This window comes from Ovis aries, chromosome 21, assembly GCF_016772045.2.
Source record: "Ovis aries strain OAR_USU_Benz2616 breed Rambouillet chromosome 21, ARS-UI_Ramb_v3.0, whole genome shotgun sequence".
Lineage (NCBI taxonomy): Eukaryota > Metazoa > Chordata > Mammalia > Artiodactyla > Bovidae > Ovis > Ovis aries.
Genome location: NC_056074.1, coordinates 12,082,027 through 12,098,547, shown reverse-complemented (window position 1 = coordinate 12,098,547; position 16,521 = coordinate 12,082,027). Strand labels below are relative to the sequence as shown.

Below are 16,521 nucleotides of genomic sequence, written 5' to 3'. Positions count from 1 at the left end.
TTTCTACTTGTCAGGCACCATCCTAAGTTTTTTTTTTTAATAATCCTCTCATTTAATCCTTAAATAACTTATGAAATTGGCATTATTATTTGCTTATTTTAGATGTAAAGAAAACAATGCTGAGAGACACTAATAACTTGTCAAGTTCACATAATTAACAAGTAAGATTAACAAGTAAATTAAGAAGTAGATATGGGATTCTAACCTGGGTTTACTTGACTCCAAAGGCTCTGTTCCCTTAACAAGTTACAAAAAATTCCTAGTAAATAATTTGGCTGACAGTTCCTCATTCCTGAAAGTGTCTCAATTCCAATGTGAAATAATATAGGATACATTAATTAATTATTTTATTTACGTATTTTCTTTTGGCTGCACTGGTTCTTTGTTGCAGTAGCAGGCTTCTCTAGTTGGGGCAGGCAGGCTTAGTTGCTCTGCAGCATATGAGATCTTAGTTCCCTAGCCAGCAATCCAACTCTCATTCCCTGCACTGGAAAGTGGATTCTTAATCACTGTATCACCAGGGAAGTCCCAGGATATATTAATTTAAAATTGCTAAATGTTATAATAAATGGAGCTAGTTAAATAGACATTCCTTACACCAACTTTTTTGGAGACTATTGATCACAGCTTGAAATACTTAATCCTTGCACCAGGAATAATTCTACTCTAATAATTATTGACTGAATCCAAGTAAGCAAATATATGATAATATTTTAGGCTAAGTTCCTCCTAAAACAGTTTTTGGGACAAGGATTTGAGTGAAAGCAGTTTATTTGAATAATGAACCCAGAATCACTTGTGAGGGACCAGAGGGAAGGATAGGTGCAAGATTAGTTAACAGATCACTACTGTGGGTAACTGGGCTCACACCTGCCCTGGGGAACTATACAGAATTTGTCTCAGAGGTGTCTCACCCAAGAAAGTTGAGGTAGTTATCCACAAATTCTTTGCAGCCAAAGATGGAGAGGCTCTATACAGTCAGCAAAAACAAGACCAGGAGTTGACTGTGGCTCAGATCATGAACTCCTTACTGCAAAATTCAGACTTAAATTGAAGAAAGTAGAGAAAACCACTAGACCATTCACGTATGACCTAAATCAAATCCCTTACAATTATACAGTGGAAGTGGCAAATAGATTCAATGGATTAGATCTGATAGAGTGCCTGAAGAACTATAGATGGAGGTTTGTGACATTTTACAGGATGCAGGGATCAAGATCATCCCCAAGAAAAAGAAATGCAAAAAGGCAAAATGGTTGTCTGAGGAGGTCTTACAAATAGCTGAGAAAAGAAGAGAAGCTAAAGGCAAGAGAAAAGGAAAGATATACCCATTTGAATGCAGAGTTCCAAAGAATAGCAAGGAGAGATAAGAAAGCCTTCCTCAGTGATCAATGCAAAGAAATAGAGGAAAACAATAGAATGGCAAAGACTATAGATCTCTTCAGAAAAATTAGAGATTCCAAGGGACTATTTCATGCAAAATGGGCACAAAAAAGGACAGAAATAGTATGGACCTAACAGAAGCAGACAATATTAAGAAGAGGTGGCAAGAATACACAGAACTGAACAAAAAAAAATCTTCATGATCCAGATAACCATGATGGTGTGATCACTCACCTAGAGCCAGATTTCCTGGAATGCAAAGTCAAGTGGGCCTTAGGAAGTATCACTACGAACAAAGCTAGTGGAGGTGATGGAATCCCAGTTGAGCTATTTCAAACCCCCAAAGATGATGCTGTGAAAGTGCTACACTCAATATGCCAGCAAATTTGGAAAACTCAGTAGTGGCCACAGGACTGGAAAAGGTCAGTTTTCATTCCAATCCCCAAAAAAGGCAATGCCAAGAATGTTCAAACTACTGCACAATTGCAGTCATCTCACACGCTAGTAAAGTAATGCTCAAAATTCTCCAAGCCAGGCTTCAACAGTATGTGAACCATGAACTTCCAGATGTTCAAGCTGGAAAAGGCAGAGGAACCAGAGATCAAATTTCCAACATCTGTTGGATCATAGAAAAAGCAAGAGAGTTCTAGAAAAACATCTACTTCTGCTTTATTGACCACACCAAAGCTTTTGACTGTGTGGATCGCAACAAAATGTGGAAAATTCTTCAAGAGATGGGAATACCACACCACCTTACCTGCCTCTTGGGAAATCTGTATGCAGGTCAAGAAGCAACAGTTAGAACCAGACATGGAACAATGGACTGGTTCCAAATCGGGAAAGGAGGATGTCAAGGCTGTATATTGTCACCCTGCTTATTTAACTTCTATGCAGAGTACATCATGTGAAATGCCAGTCTGGATGAAGCACAAGCTGGAATCAAGGTTGCCAGGACAAATATCAATAATCTCAGATATGCAGATGACACCATCCTTATGGAAGAAATCGAAGAGGAACTAAAGAGCCTCTTGATGAAAGTGAAGAGGAGAATGAAAAAGCTGGCTTAACACTCAACATTCAAAAAACTAAGATCATGGCATCTGGTCCCATCACTTCATGGCAAATAGATGGGAAAACAATGGAAACAGTGAGAGACTTTATTTTTGGGGGCTCCAAAATCACTGCAGATGGTGACTGCAGCCATGAAATTAAGAGACGCTTACTCCTTGGAAGAAAAGTTATGACCAACCTACACTGCATATTAAAAAGCAGAGACATTACTTTGCTGACAAAGGTCTGTCTAGTCAAAGCTATGGTTTTTCCAGTAGTCATGTATGGCTATGAGAGTTGATCCATAAAGAAAGCTGAATAACAAAGAACTGATGCTTTTGAACTGTGGTGTTGGAGAAGACTCTTGAGAGTCCCTTGGACTGCAAGGAGATCCAATCCGTCCATCCTCAAGGAAATCAGTCCTTAGTGTTGATTGGAAGGACTGATGCTGAAGCTGAAACTCCAATATTTGGCCACCTGATGTGAAGAGCTGACTCACTGGAAAAGACCCTGATGCTGGGAAAGATTGAAGGCGGGAGGAGAAGGGAACGACAGAGGATGATGTGGTTGGATGGCATCACCCACTCAATGGACATGAGTTTGAGCAAACTCTGGAAATTGGTGATGGACAGGGAAGCCTGGCGTGCTGCAGTCCCTGGGGTCGCAAAGAGTTGGACAGACCTGAGCGACTGAACTGAACTGATCCACAAATTCCCATCCGTCATCGGATGGTGAGCACTGGGTGTTGATGCCTCACCCAGGCATGATCCAGACTCTCTCCACCCCCTAGGAAGTCTAAGGCCAGGTCACAGGTGCCTGAAGTAGAAAGAGATCCTTTAGTGTAAAAAACTGAAGCCCAAGGGAATATCTCTGGGGCACCAACAGCTCTGTTGCAGTATATTAATAGTCTACAGAGTTTTATTCAGGTCTTTGTGCATAATGGCTAAACCTGTGTGTGTTCCTACAGATTGTAGCCTGACAGGCTCCTCTATCAGTTGGATTCTCCAGGCAAAAAGACTGGAGTAGGGTGCCATTTCCTCCTCCAGGGACTCTTTCTGACCCAGGAATTGAACTTGCATCTCCCGCATTGTCAGGTGGATTCTTCACCACTAGTGTCCCCTGAGAAGCCACAAACACTATAAACAACCTTTTCTGAGACATAAAACCAGGAGTCCTTAACCTGGCCTGGACCTCCTTAGTTAAGTGACAGTAGCCACTTGTGTGTTGTAGGGAGGAAATGCTCTGGGAAGCAATTCAAGCTGAGGAAATGACATTGCTAAAGCCCTGAGGAAAGAAAAGGCGTGGAGCTCTATTTACATGGGGGTGGATTAGAGAGCCAGGGTCAACTGGCTTCCTGAAGCTCAGTGGGAGGCAAAGGCCAGAGGCGGTGGGACCTCAGGATCAGGGACTTGATGCCGGCTCAGTGGGCAGCCAGGGAAGGGTTTAAGTTTCTGCAGTAGATGTTTGGCAAGATAGCTCCACCTGCAAGAACAGACAGTGGGAACCTACGCTAGGCTGCTCAGCTTCTAAGTTCTTTGCTAAGTGAAGAATGTGTGGCTGTCAAGGGTATATTCCAAGGTCTCTGACAGGCTGATTATTATATTTAAACAAGAAAATGATATATTCATTTCAGATTATCAGAGATACTTTCCATTTTTATTACCTAAAAAGGACTTTATTAACATAAATTTTTAACCCAGAGCTTTGCACATAGAAAAGACTTCATCAGTACTGGAGTTTTAAAAAACTAATATTCAATATATTAAGATGACAACTGAAGAAACTTCATTTTCAAAAATTGCCTTTGAACTTATAATAATTTCAATTATTTTACTTATATATGTCAAAAATTGCCTAATGAATATGCAGTCAACTTCACTTGAGTAAGCAAATCTTCATCAAACAATTATACTTAGTTAATTGCATTTCTTTAAACCTTTAAACTGCATTTGTAAATTTAATACATTCCATTTTAAACACTTTAAATGCATGACCTTATAAGTAAAACCTTTCCAAGCTCTCAGTTCTCTTAAATATTGCAACAATATTTATGAATAGTAAGATTGTTTTATAAGTAAAGAATCAACCACAAATTTTTGTTTGAAAACCATATGGTTACGTCTCAGATTCTGTAAAATGCTAAATTCTCTAAAACTGCAAACAATAGTTTTTAAAAATGAATTATCTAAATTGATATAATATTCAATTTATTTAAATAAAACCACTCATTTTAAAACAATGAGAATTATTTAAGCATATCATAAAAGGTATAGAATGAATTATCTGAGGCATTGTGTTACAATTCTAGTTCAGAGGCAGATATTCTTAGAGAAAGTTGAAGTTGTTAAGGCCTTGGAATTGTAGCAGGGAGAGTGAAGATATATCCAGGATGGTGAAAGACCGCGTAAAATGTCTTACGATCAGAATTTTTATTTGATTTAAAAGGAAAGGAGTAAACAGAAGCATATGAAAACCCGGGCTCCTCCCAGGTCATAGGGCAGTTGATTTTTCTGTATTACTCTTTAAATGTCAAAACAATTTTAAAAATTAACACAGTTACTTGTGTTTGTAATAGAACTTTCTCTGAAATGTTCTAGATGGTGACAGTATATGGGAGATCAGAAGTCCAAAATAGAGTGCATTCACAGACTTTTTGCAAAGGGTTAAACATTTTTCAACAGAAAGAAAATGAAACAAATCCTCTGAGAAAATGATATACTTTAGAGCTAGAGTGTTATTATGTTGCTAACAAGATCAAGGTGTTTCTCAAGTCTCTATCAGCTATACCAAAATGTTTCACATATCGAATCAAGGTGATTGAGAAATAATGGCTATAATTTACTGAGCTATATTTAAATATTCACATTTTCTTTTATGTCTGTAGTTCCATTTCGTTCTTTCTTTTTAGAGATTCATTTCTTTGTTTAAAATATTTATCTTTCATTCATTCTGTTCATCAAATAATTTTAATGTATTTACAGTAGTTATATTAAAGTTCTTCCATCTTATTTCAACATCTGGGTCATCTATAGATCTGCTTCGATTTTCTATTGATTTTTTTAATATATATAATTTTATTACAAAATTTTTTTTAAAAAAAACAAAACGCAACATTCTCATTCTAGAAAACCCAAAAGTTGCTATTGATGCTAATTTCTATGAGTTTGCTGTGCTACCATACACAAGTCAAGAAATTAAAGAAACCATTAAATATTTAGAAACATTTAACATCAGAAGCTTGAAACTCTAACTGTATGTAGTAGCCCCTCAAAAGCCACAACTTACATTTATAAAAAAGTATTTTCTCTACAAAGAATCTTATCAGCTATACAAAAATCTGTACAGTTTTTAATACTGAAGCTAATATTGAGCTGCACTTGAATTCACATTCTTAGCAAAACAATTGCCTGAGCACACAGGCACACTCCACACACATCATTACAAGATAGCCATTTATTCCTCGTCTTCCTCCTCCTCCTCCTCATCTTCATCTTCTTCCTCCTCTTCTTCCTCCTCATCTTCTGGTTCATTTTTCTTCTTGGAGCCTGTCGGCCTGCCAGGGCCCCTTTTTCCCGCTTCACTCTTGCCCTTGGCACGGTATGCAGCAATATCCTTTTCCTATTTCTCCTTTAGCTTAGCTGCTTTCTGTTCATACGGCTGTTTATCTTTGGCTGACTGCTCAGACCACATTTCACCCAATTTTCTTGCAGTATCCCCAATGGATAAGCCAGGGTGTTCACTTTTGATCTTTGGGCGATGTTCGGAGCAAAACAGGGAGAAGGCAGATGGAGGCCTTTTCGGAGCGTTGGGATCTTTTTTCTTTCCCTTCTTGTCACCTTTAGGAGGGACATAAGTTTTCATCTCCCTGTCGTAGCGAGCTTTGTCACTTTTTGCCATGTCTTCGAACTTGGACTTTTCCTTGGCCGACATGGTCTTCCATCTCTCGGAACATTTCTTGGAAAACTGCGAAATTGACTGAGGAGTCGGGGTGCTTCTTCTTGTGCTCCTCGCGGCAGGTCTGCACGAAGAAGGCGTACGAAGACATCTTGCCCCGCGGCTTGTTGGGGTCGCCCTTCCCCATGATGCTGCTGCTGCGGCGGAGGCTGCCTGTCCACCTGGTGAAAGATTTTCCTCAGAGTTCCGCGCAGCGGCCGCTTCTGACCGCTACGCTGCTGCCCTGGCTCTGGCGTGAACTGGTTCCTGATTTTTTTCCTCTTGATTTTAGATCACATTGCCCTGTTTCTTTTCAAGTCTTTTAATTTTTAGTTGATGTCATCCAGACAGTGTTATAAAAGACTATAGATACTGGAGTACATATTACCTCCTCTCCCCTAGAAGACATGCCCTTTCTTCTGTTAGGCATGAAGGACAAGGACCTGATCACTTTGGTCCAAACAATAGTTGAGGCGGTCCAGGATAGTTTGCATCTTTAATTAGTTTTGTTTCATTTCTGGTTTCAAACGTCTTGAGGGAAAGATGGATTGTATGCAAATTAGAAGATTCTTTTCAAGTAGTATGTTTTGACCTATGTACCACAAGATCTTGTCTTTTTTATCTAGTCCAGACTTAGGTTTCATGCCTTGCCACACACTCAGCAAAAATCCTGCTGCTGGGTCTTCTTGCCTTTCACGATTCAGTGTGTGTTGGCAAAGGCACCTTTGAGCTGCTATACCCAGTAAGGCTGAAAGCTGAGGAAGGCAACCTGGGGCCAGAGGAAGGTGGTGGCTTGTATTGGCTGCAAACTCATACTACTGCACTGTCTTGCTCCCTTCTCTCTCAAATAAATACCAGATATGTACAGACAGTATTGCTGGTGAGCATCACTGACTCAGTGGACATTAATTTGAGCAAACTCTGGGAGATAGCGGAAGACAGAGGAGCCTGGTGTGCTATAGTCCATGGAGCTGCAAAGAGTCAGACATGACTTAGTAACTGAAAAACAACAAGTATACAGATTATTCCAATACGGGTTTAATTTACTTCATTGTATCTATGTTTACCAACCCAAGGAAACTGGGGCTACCAGTTCAGCAGGATGAGATTGTTTATGGACCAGAGATTTTGTGTCGTATCTTGGACTGCATCTACCCAGAGTCATTATTCTTAAGCCATTAAGGAGCACACTGAACTCTTTGAAAATGATATAATAGATTGAATCACTGCTCCCCATGCTTCATGAACTTCCTGTATTACAATTCTACATCCACATACTTATCATGTAATTTTTCAGTGTCTCCTGCTAGAGGAGGCAGAGGACATCTCCCTTCACCCCAATCTATAATGTACTTGGCCTTGTAACTTGGTTTGGTCAATGAGATGTGGGCCAAAATGACAAGTGTGCCTGTTGCAGGCCAAGATCTCAAGAGGCATCTTATGTTTCAGTTTACTCTCCTGGACTCCAGTGACCCTTCGTGAGAAGAACATGTCCCAGGTAGCCACTGGTCCAAGGAGAATGAGGAAATATGTGGCATAGGCTTGAATCCAACCAGCAGCCGAATCAAGCCTAACTGATTCCTGTCAAGCCTGGCAGAGCCACATCCAACTGACAGTTCAGTGAGAGAGGAAATAAATATTTGCAGCTAAAAGCCTCTAAAAGTTTACTGTTGACTGATATGCAGCAAAAACTTTTTCAAGCCAATAATTAGTGTTAAACAATTTTTTTAGTTTATGATGATTTGGCTCTGTGAAAATTTCTAATTTGTCTTAGGTTTCTTCATTTGAATGATCAGGTAGCTCATTTATTTGCTGTGTGGTTGAATTGACATTATTTTCAGATTTTTGTTTGTCTATGTCCATGATTGTTAGGATCATTCTAATAAAATATGCAAAGTAACTGATTCTGTTAACAGATGTAAAGTAACTGCATTTATCAGGATGCTTAGATTTCATGTATTTAATTCTGAAGCAGCTTAATAAGACTGTGCATTTGAATAAAAGATTTTTAATTGTTTTATGTTTTTCCTATTGTTAAAAAACCAGAGTTTTTAGGGGCTTCCATGGTGGCCTGGCAGTTAAGACTCCATGCTTGCACTGTAGAGGGTGTGGGTTCAGTCCCTGGTGGAGGAATTAATATCGTACATGACGTAGCCCTCCCATCAAAAAAAAAAAAAAAAAGAAGAAGAAAAAATACTTTTAGAATAATGGTTTTATAAAGACACTATATGTAATTCATTAAGCATCTTCCAGGACTTGTGGAAAGTATGTATACATATCATCGTTTTCTTTAAAAAGAAATTTAATTTTTTCATTAGTTAATACTTTCATAAGGTGGAAAGTTACAAAAACAAAAAAGAGAATGAAGTGAAAAGATTTCTTCTTACCCTGTTTCCCATGTTGCCCTGTCCAAGGGCAATTACTGTTATCCATTTCTCTGGTATATTCTTCCAGTGATATTATTTGCACATACAAACATGTACATCATTACGTGTGTATACTGTGTTTCCCTGATTTTTAAAAACCAATGTAGTATTAACATATCATTACAGGATTCTGTATCTTGCTTTTATTTTTTTCACTTTACAATGTATGTTAGAGAATATTCTGTAGCAACACATAAAGAGATTTCTCATTCTTTTAAAAAAGTCACATAATATGCCAACCTATTGGTTCTCAAACTGAGGGGTCTTGAGTTCAGAATTATTTTCATAATATTAAGATGTTATTTGGCTTTTTCAGTCTCTTTCACTAGAGTCCAGTGGCATTTTCCAGTGTCTACATGTCCTGTGTTATTGCAACAGAATGAATGCAGAAGCAAACCTAAAAATCCAGCTGTCTTGTATTAAGCCAGACATTAAAGAGATTTGCTAAAAACATAAACCATGCTACCTTTCTTACCGACTTTTTGAGTGTGTTTGGAAAATATAACTTAAAAAAAACCAAAAAACATGTTTTTAGCAAACTCACAGACTTAGAGAATGAACTTGTGGTTACCATGAGGGAAAGAGTGGGAGGAAGGGATAGTTTTAGGGACTGACATGTACACACTGCTATATTTATAATGGCTAACCAGCAAGGACCTACTGTATAGCACAGGGTACTCTGCTCAATATAATGTGACAACCTAAGTGGGAAAAGAATTTGAAAAGAAGTGGATGTATGTATATATATAATTGAATCACTTTGTCGTAAACCCGAGACTATCACAACATTGTTTATCAACTATACTCCAATATAAAATAAAAAGAAAAATATTATATTAATCTATAATGGAACATAATCTGAGAAAGAATATATATTCATACATATATAGCTGAATCACTTTGCTGTACACCTGAAACTAACACATCATTATAAATCAAATATACTTCAATAATAATAAATTTTAAAAAAAAGAATAAATGTGTTTAGGGAGTTTCCTGGTGGTCTAGTGGTTGAAACTCCATGCTTTTACTGCAGGGAGACCCAGGTTCCATCCCTGGTTGGGAAACTGAAATCCCATAAGCTGTGCTTGTGGTATGGCCCAAAAGAATTTAAATTTTTTTTAAATAAATTTTTATATTAACATGTAAAGGGTTTATTATTGTTATATTAAATGAATAAATTTGTTTTATGTCTAAGTTCTAATTTCTAAAATGATGTTACTATATGTAATCCATATAAAGATATTTGGGGTCCTCAAAAATTTTCAAGAGTGTAATATGGTCTTGAGTTTAAAAAGTTTGAGAACTGCTCTTCTGTTGCACAGATGTACAGGCTTTCTTTGTGGCTCAGCTGGTAAAGAATCTGCCTGCAATGCGGAAGACCTGGATTTGATCCCTGGGTTGGGAAGATCCCCTGGAGAAGGGAAAGTCTACCCACGCCAGTATTCTGGCCTGGAAAATTCCATGGACTGTATATTCCATGGGGTTGCACAGAGTCGGACACGACTGAAGCGACTTAGCAGCAGGCAGCAGCACAGCCACTTTCACTTCACCATATTTCAGTCTGTCCCACGACAATGGACGTTTCAATCGTTTTCAGTATGTTGCTACTTCAAGCCATGCTGGAATGAATAGCCTCCTGCTGCATGGGTACTCAGTTGCTTCAGTCATGTCTGACTCTTTGCGGCCACCAGGCTCTTCTGTCCACGGGATTCTCCAGGCAAGAATACTAGAAGGGGTTGCCATGCCCTCTTTCAGGGGATTTTCCCCACAGAGGTATCGAATCTGAGTCTCCTGCATCTCTTGCACTGCAAGCAGATTCTTTACCCACTGATCCACCTGGGAAGCTCGGATAGCCTTCTACACACTTTATTTCCCAAATGTGAGTAAATTGGTCTTGTGTGGAATTAGAAGTGAGATTGCTAGGTCAGTGTACCAGGACAAAGTCCACAGTAATATCTATCATCTCATTCCATCCTTGTAATTACCTTATAAGGTAAGACTTGTCAATAATTCCCTTTTACATATGAGAAATCAGAAGTTCAAAGATGTTAGATAATTTTTTCTGGAGTCATTGGGTTAAGAAACTGCTACAGGGAAAGGAGTGAAACTATTTTATCAGCCTCCATGCTTTGAACCACTATTCTGAGTTATGGTTTCTCTATGCAGTACCTATACACACTCCTTCAGTTTAATTCACTTACGTGATAACAGGCTCTGTTCTTGCCTTAACCCAAGTTATTTCCTGGCACAGAACAGTCCTGAAATTGGATGAACTGGCTTCTCAGAGCAGAAATCACCACCAGAAAATGATTTAAGTGCTAAGATGAACAGGGCTTTTTATTTTGACTCACAAGACTTTCCGCCCCAGGTAATCTGGGAAATGAATTTTAGAATGTGATGCAGTTAAAACTACGGCACATAATTCCTTTTTAAAATCTATATTTATTTATTTTGGGCTGTGCTGGGTCTTCATTGCTGTGCGAAGGCTCTCTCTAGTTACGGGCAGAGCAGGGGCTACTCTCTAGTTGCAGTGTGTGCGCTTCTCACTGCAGCAGCTTCTCCTGCTGAGAAGCAAGGGCTCTAGGTGTGTGGGATACTGAAACAGCAGCTCGAGGACTCTAAATTGCAAGTTCAGTACTTGTGGCCCATGGGCTTAGTTGCTCCTTGGCATGTGGGGTCTTCTGAGATCAGGATTGAATCTGTGTCTCCTGAATTGGCAGGCAGATTCTTAACCACTGGACAACCAAGGAAGTCCTAATTCACATAATTCTCAGAGTAAACTTTATAACCAAAACTATACGTCAACATTACATTATGTATATCTGCTTTCCACCCCATGAAACTTATACTGTAGTTACCTTTGTTTAAGCAGCATCACTTTTTTTCCTTAAATACACAAAAAAGGCAACCCTAAGAATTTTGAAAGAAATAATTTTGATTATTTATAAATACATTTGAAAATACAAATAAATACATTTAAAAGAAATATAATTTTTTTTAACCAGACCCGGCACTCACAGAATTATCTTTTGATACAAAAAAATCTGGCCACTCCCCAGTAAAAATCCTTCAGTGGACTCCCATTTCTTATACTTCAAAGCTCATAGAAGGCCATTGCAATTGCTCTTACCTCATAAATTCTCCTACACATATATTTTTGATCTGTTTTAAAATAGTTGCAGATCTCAGAGATTTACTTCCTTGTTTGAATAGGTTACTTCAAATAGGTTGGACATACAGTGAAACCAGCAAAACCTCACTTAACATAGGCCATAAAACTTTATTTGCTCTCTTTTTCTCTGAGAAGTTCTCCAAATTGTATATGCTTTGGGACCCACAAAACCTGAAACTACCTGTCCTTTTGCTAGGAATGTCCTTTTTTCAAATGCCATGCCTTTGAAAACTGTCAACTGTTAACAAATCAGGGAGGGCTTACCTGACCACTCCAGTCTGATCTGCATGCTTCTTTCACACTCACAGTTTATGTTGCTATCTTGTCACACTGTATGGTAAGACTCTTATCACGCTGGTTTAATTGCTTATCTCACTCAGCAGACTATGACTCTCTTTCTCTGTTTCCTCTCTCTCTATATATAAAATATAGACTACATATATACAATGTGGCTTCCCAGGTGGCACTAGTGGTAAAGAATCTGCCTGCCAATGCAGGTGACATAAGTGATGAGTGTTCGATCCCTGGGTGGGGAAGATCCTCTGGAGGGAGAAATGGCACTCCACTCAGTACTCTTGCCTGGAGAATCCCATAGGCAGAAGAGCCTGATGGGCTACAGTCTATATGGTTCCATCCAGAGGGGCCCAACTGAGCATTTGAGCACATATACAATGTAACTATCTCCATGAAAGCAGGGGCCATGTTGAGAAGACTAATGAAAAAATCAACAACTTTTTAGCAAGAAAATCTAGTTACCTATAATCTGTTATGAAATAACATTTTGGAGGTTTTCTGTTAGTATATATTTGCTGCATATTCTTTTGCTTTTTTCAAGCATAATTGGAAAGAAATGAATGGTTAAAAATAAATATATGGGAGTAAAACTTAAATTGAGAAATTATATCATCATATTTTTCTGTAAACAAGTGAAAAGATTGCTAAAAGTAGGGCTGTTGGCAAAATTTCTAAGGCCCCAAACTATGAACTGATTTTTGGAACATGGTGATCACATCATTTGAATTGTCAGCCTCTTCCCCCTGATTATTTCAACTCCGTAACATCAAATCCAGCCTCAGCCTAGGTTCTCAGCTGACCTTGTATTTGCCTATTTCAGCTAGTGGAATACAACAGTGGACAAGCAAGGCAAAACTGAAATCAGAAAGTTTGGGTCTGTCAACAAGTATTCTTTGAATATTTACTATATGCCAGTTTTAGAACTTTGTTTAGAAATACCAGAATTGCTTTATTCTTGAGAACTATATTTCTAAGCCATAAACTTTAAAAACAAATACTTTGAGTTACATAGCTTTAGGTCTGCTCATGAAAGGATGTCCATTATACTTTGAGTTTGAAAAGTAATGGACCCATTTTTGTCAAGATCAAATATAATATGCTGTACATATCATATTTATGCATATGTTCATTGAAAAAGGCATGGAAATACATTATATACTGAACAGTAATTATCTTGTGGCCAAGGGCAGAAAGTGGAACTTTCTTTTATTTTTAATATTTATTTAATTATTTGGCCACACCAGGTCTTCGTCGCACCGCTCAGGATCTTCCATCTTAGTTGCGTCATTCAGGATCTTTAGTTGTAGCATTCAGGGTCTTAGCTGTGGCATGTGGGAATCTAGTTTTCTGATCATACCCCAGCCTCCTGCCTTGGGAGTGTGGAGTCTCAGCCATTAGACTACCAAAGAAGTCCCTCATTTTTTATTTATATATTTGTACTTGAATTCTCAAGAATAAGCATGCATTACTTTTGTGATTGTAAAATGTCTAAATAACAAAGAATGTTTGCACTGCTACTGCTAAGTCACGAATATTTAAGTGGATACAAACTTTCTTCATGTTTTGAGCAGTCATGTGATAAGTTGCTTCTGTCACGTCTGACTCTTTGCGACCCTATGGACTATAGCCTGCCCAGGTTCCCCTGTCCATGGGATTCTCCAGGCGAGAATACTGGAGTAAGTTGCCATGCCCTTTTCCAGCGGATCTTCTGATCCAAGGATCAAACCCACATCTCCTGTATCTCCTGCATTGCAGGTAGATTCTTTACTACTGAGCCACTGGGGAAGCAAACATATATATATATATTTATATTTATATATATAAATATGCAAATATGTTACATATATATATACACATGGGGCTTTCCCAGTGGCTCAGACAGTAAAGGAATCTGCCTGCAATGTAGGAGACTTGGGTTCAATCTCTGGTTCGGGAAGATTCCCTGGAGAAGGGAATGGCTACCTACTCCAAAATTCTTGCCTGTAGAATCCTATGGACAGAGGAGCCTGGTAGACTATAGTCCATGGGGTTGCAAAGATTTGGACATGACTGAGCAACTAACACACACACACATACTCATATATATATGTATATATATGTATATATATACTGTAAATATTATTCCTGCACATTATTTATACAAACTGGATTCACATGTTAAAGATAATATTTCACCTGCTGAAAGTGCTAATTATCTGTTTATAAAGGGGTTGTTTTTTGATTCTTATTCCCTTATTTCCTTTTGACTTTCCATGTTTAGTATATACATTTTAGTCTGATGACATCATTTACATCAAAAAGATACCTGATTTCCTAAGACAGAGGTTTTTTTGGGGAAGAGTTAAGTCCTCTTGTAAACACTGTGAACCAAGGGAGGAGTATAATTATTTTCCTCAAAAAAAAAAAGAAAGAAAAGAAACATCAACCAGTTGGTTTGATTTTTTTATAATAGCTCTGGGAGACCCATTGTTTCCTGGTCAGGTGTAGTACTTTTTCCATTTTATTCCATGAGATTATAATCGGGCTGTAAGTATGATGAGGGCCAGGCCCAGTGCCTATCATGGTCAATGAACCTAGCATAGAGATGGGCTTAAATGTAGGTGCAGAGCGCGTTAAAAAAAACTGGCGTTGAAACTGTCATGGGAGAAGTTTCATGCATTCATTTGTATATTTAAAAATACTGATGATCTAGTTCGTGGAGTATAATTCAAATACGATTGTACAACGCTCCTGAGTTTTCCCCGTCTTTTGTGGGTACATAGATTTGCTGATTTATATGCTAAGCATATACTGTTTACTCTGTGTAGCTTCGGAGGGACACAACAGAAGCCAAATCAGAGGCTATGAAAACTTATGTTTAAAAATTCACTTGCTTGTTAAGATGATATAAAAAATAAGTAAAGACAAGGTATTCTCTGTAACTAAAAGTTTAGTAACTAAGCTCAGCTTTAAAATTACAAGGAAAACTATTAGATGGGCTGTTTTACTGCGGACATGTGCCTTGAGAAAAGAGGCACTTTGACAGTTTCTCAATTTTAACTCTATTATAACTAAGAATCATCACTAACAATGGTATTGAGATCCATAAATACTTATTCAACAATATTTAGTAGCTTCAAATAACAAAAGATAAGTTCTCATACCTAGGCTTTCATTCATTTGCGGTATCACGTTAGGAAGAATTGAAAAACATATCAAAACAACCTTGTACACTTTAAATATGTGCTATTATGTATCAATAAACCTCAATCAAGCTGCTGAAAAACCCCAAAACGAAACAAAAAGAAACGAAAATGTTAACTTTACATAGGACAAATAAAGGAATTACTTCATTTATTTAAGAGCAGTTTCTTCTGGGGAACAACAAAGTACCTCTGCAGAGCCTAGTAGCCTGAGGGCAATGCACATTTTATGTAATTAATACCTATTTTTTTTCCAGCCTACATTTAGATTACTATCTCGACTCAACGAAAACAAAACAAAACCCACCATTTAGTTTATTGTGTTCTGTGCCAGCTCCTCCGCACTTGAATGCTCTGTGTTTTGCGTCATTTCCAGCCTCCAAATAGGATTTTAGAAGCCTGGGAAAAAAATCCTTGCAAGTATTTATGCAGTATTTCTTAGGTGACCCAAACTGCGAACCCTAGGGGTGTTTCGAAGGAGCTATTGGCTCGGGGCTGGGTGAGGCTGTGGTGAGAAACCTTTCCTAGAACTCTGGACGGGCTTCCCAAATATCTCCTCCACATGCCTCATAGAAAAGCCTTCCTCTTTTCCTCTCTCTCTCTCTCACACACACACCTTCTAAATAAAGGGCTTCAACTCTAGACAGCCAACCGAGGTGTTTTTCGTCTGTGGCAGTGGAAAGCGGCGCGTCGGAGCCTACTCTAGGGGCTCTTCCCGAGCTTCCGGGTGAAGCCGGCGCTTCCCTCTGGCCCTCGGCTCCGGGAGGGGACGGTCGGCCGCCACAGCGGGGCCCGCCCAGGCTCTCGGGAGCACCTAAGTCGCAGGACGCGCCGGGGGTAGGCGGGGCGCGCCAAACGCCTCCTCCCGGTTCAGCCCTGGCTTTCCGCCGCGGCCGCCGGGCTGCCGGAAAGGCTGATGATTGACTGAGCGCCTCAGCGGCCGGGGCGATGCGGAGGGAGGGTCGAAGAGCCAGCCGCTGAGCGCCAGCCTTAAATCGGTTGGGTTGGACCTCGGGAACAGCCTCTCCCGGGCCCACTGGCCTCCCTGAATGGGTTGTTATGGCAACAAATGACCGAA

At 39.0% G+C, this 16,521-nt stretch overlaps 1 protein-coding gene across 1 annotated transcript; it reads right to left on the bottom strand.

The window, feature by feature from the left end:
* Nucleotides 1-4,070: 4,070 nt before the first annotated feature.
* Nucleotides 4,071-6,550, bottom strand: LOC101106722 (high mobility group protein B2). The gene is given in 2 exon segments (XM_027959722.3): nucleotides 4,071-6,400; nucleotides 6,402-6,550. Coding segments are annotated over 2 exon segments (627 nt in total). The 5' UTR covers nucleotides 6,515-6,550; the 3' UTR covers nucleotides 4,071-5,886.
* Between the last annotated feature and the right edge of the window lie 9,971 nt (nucleotides 6,551-16,521).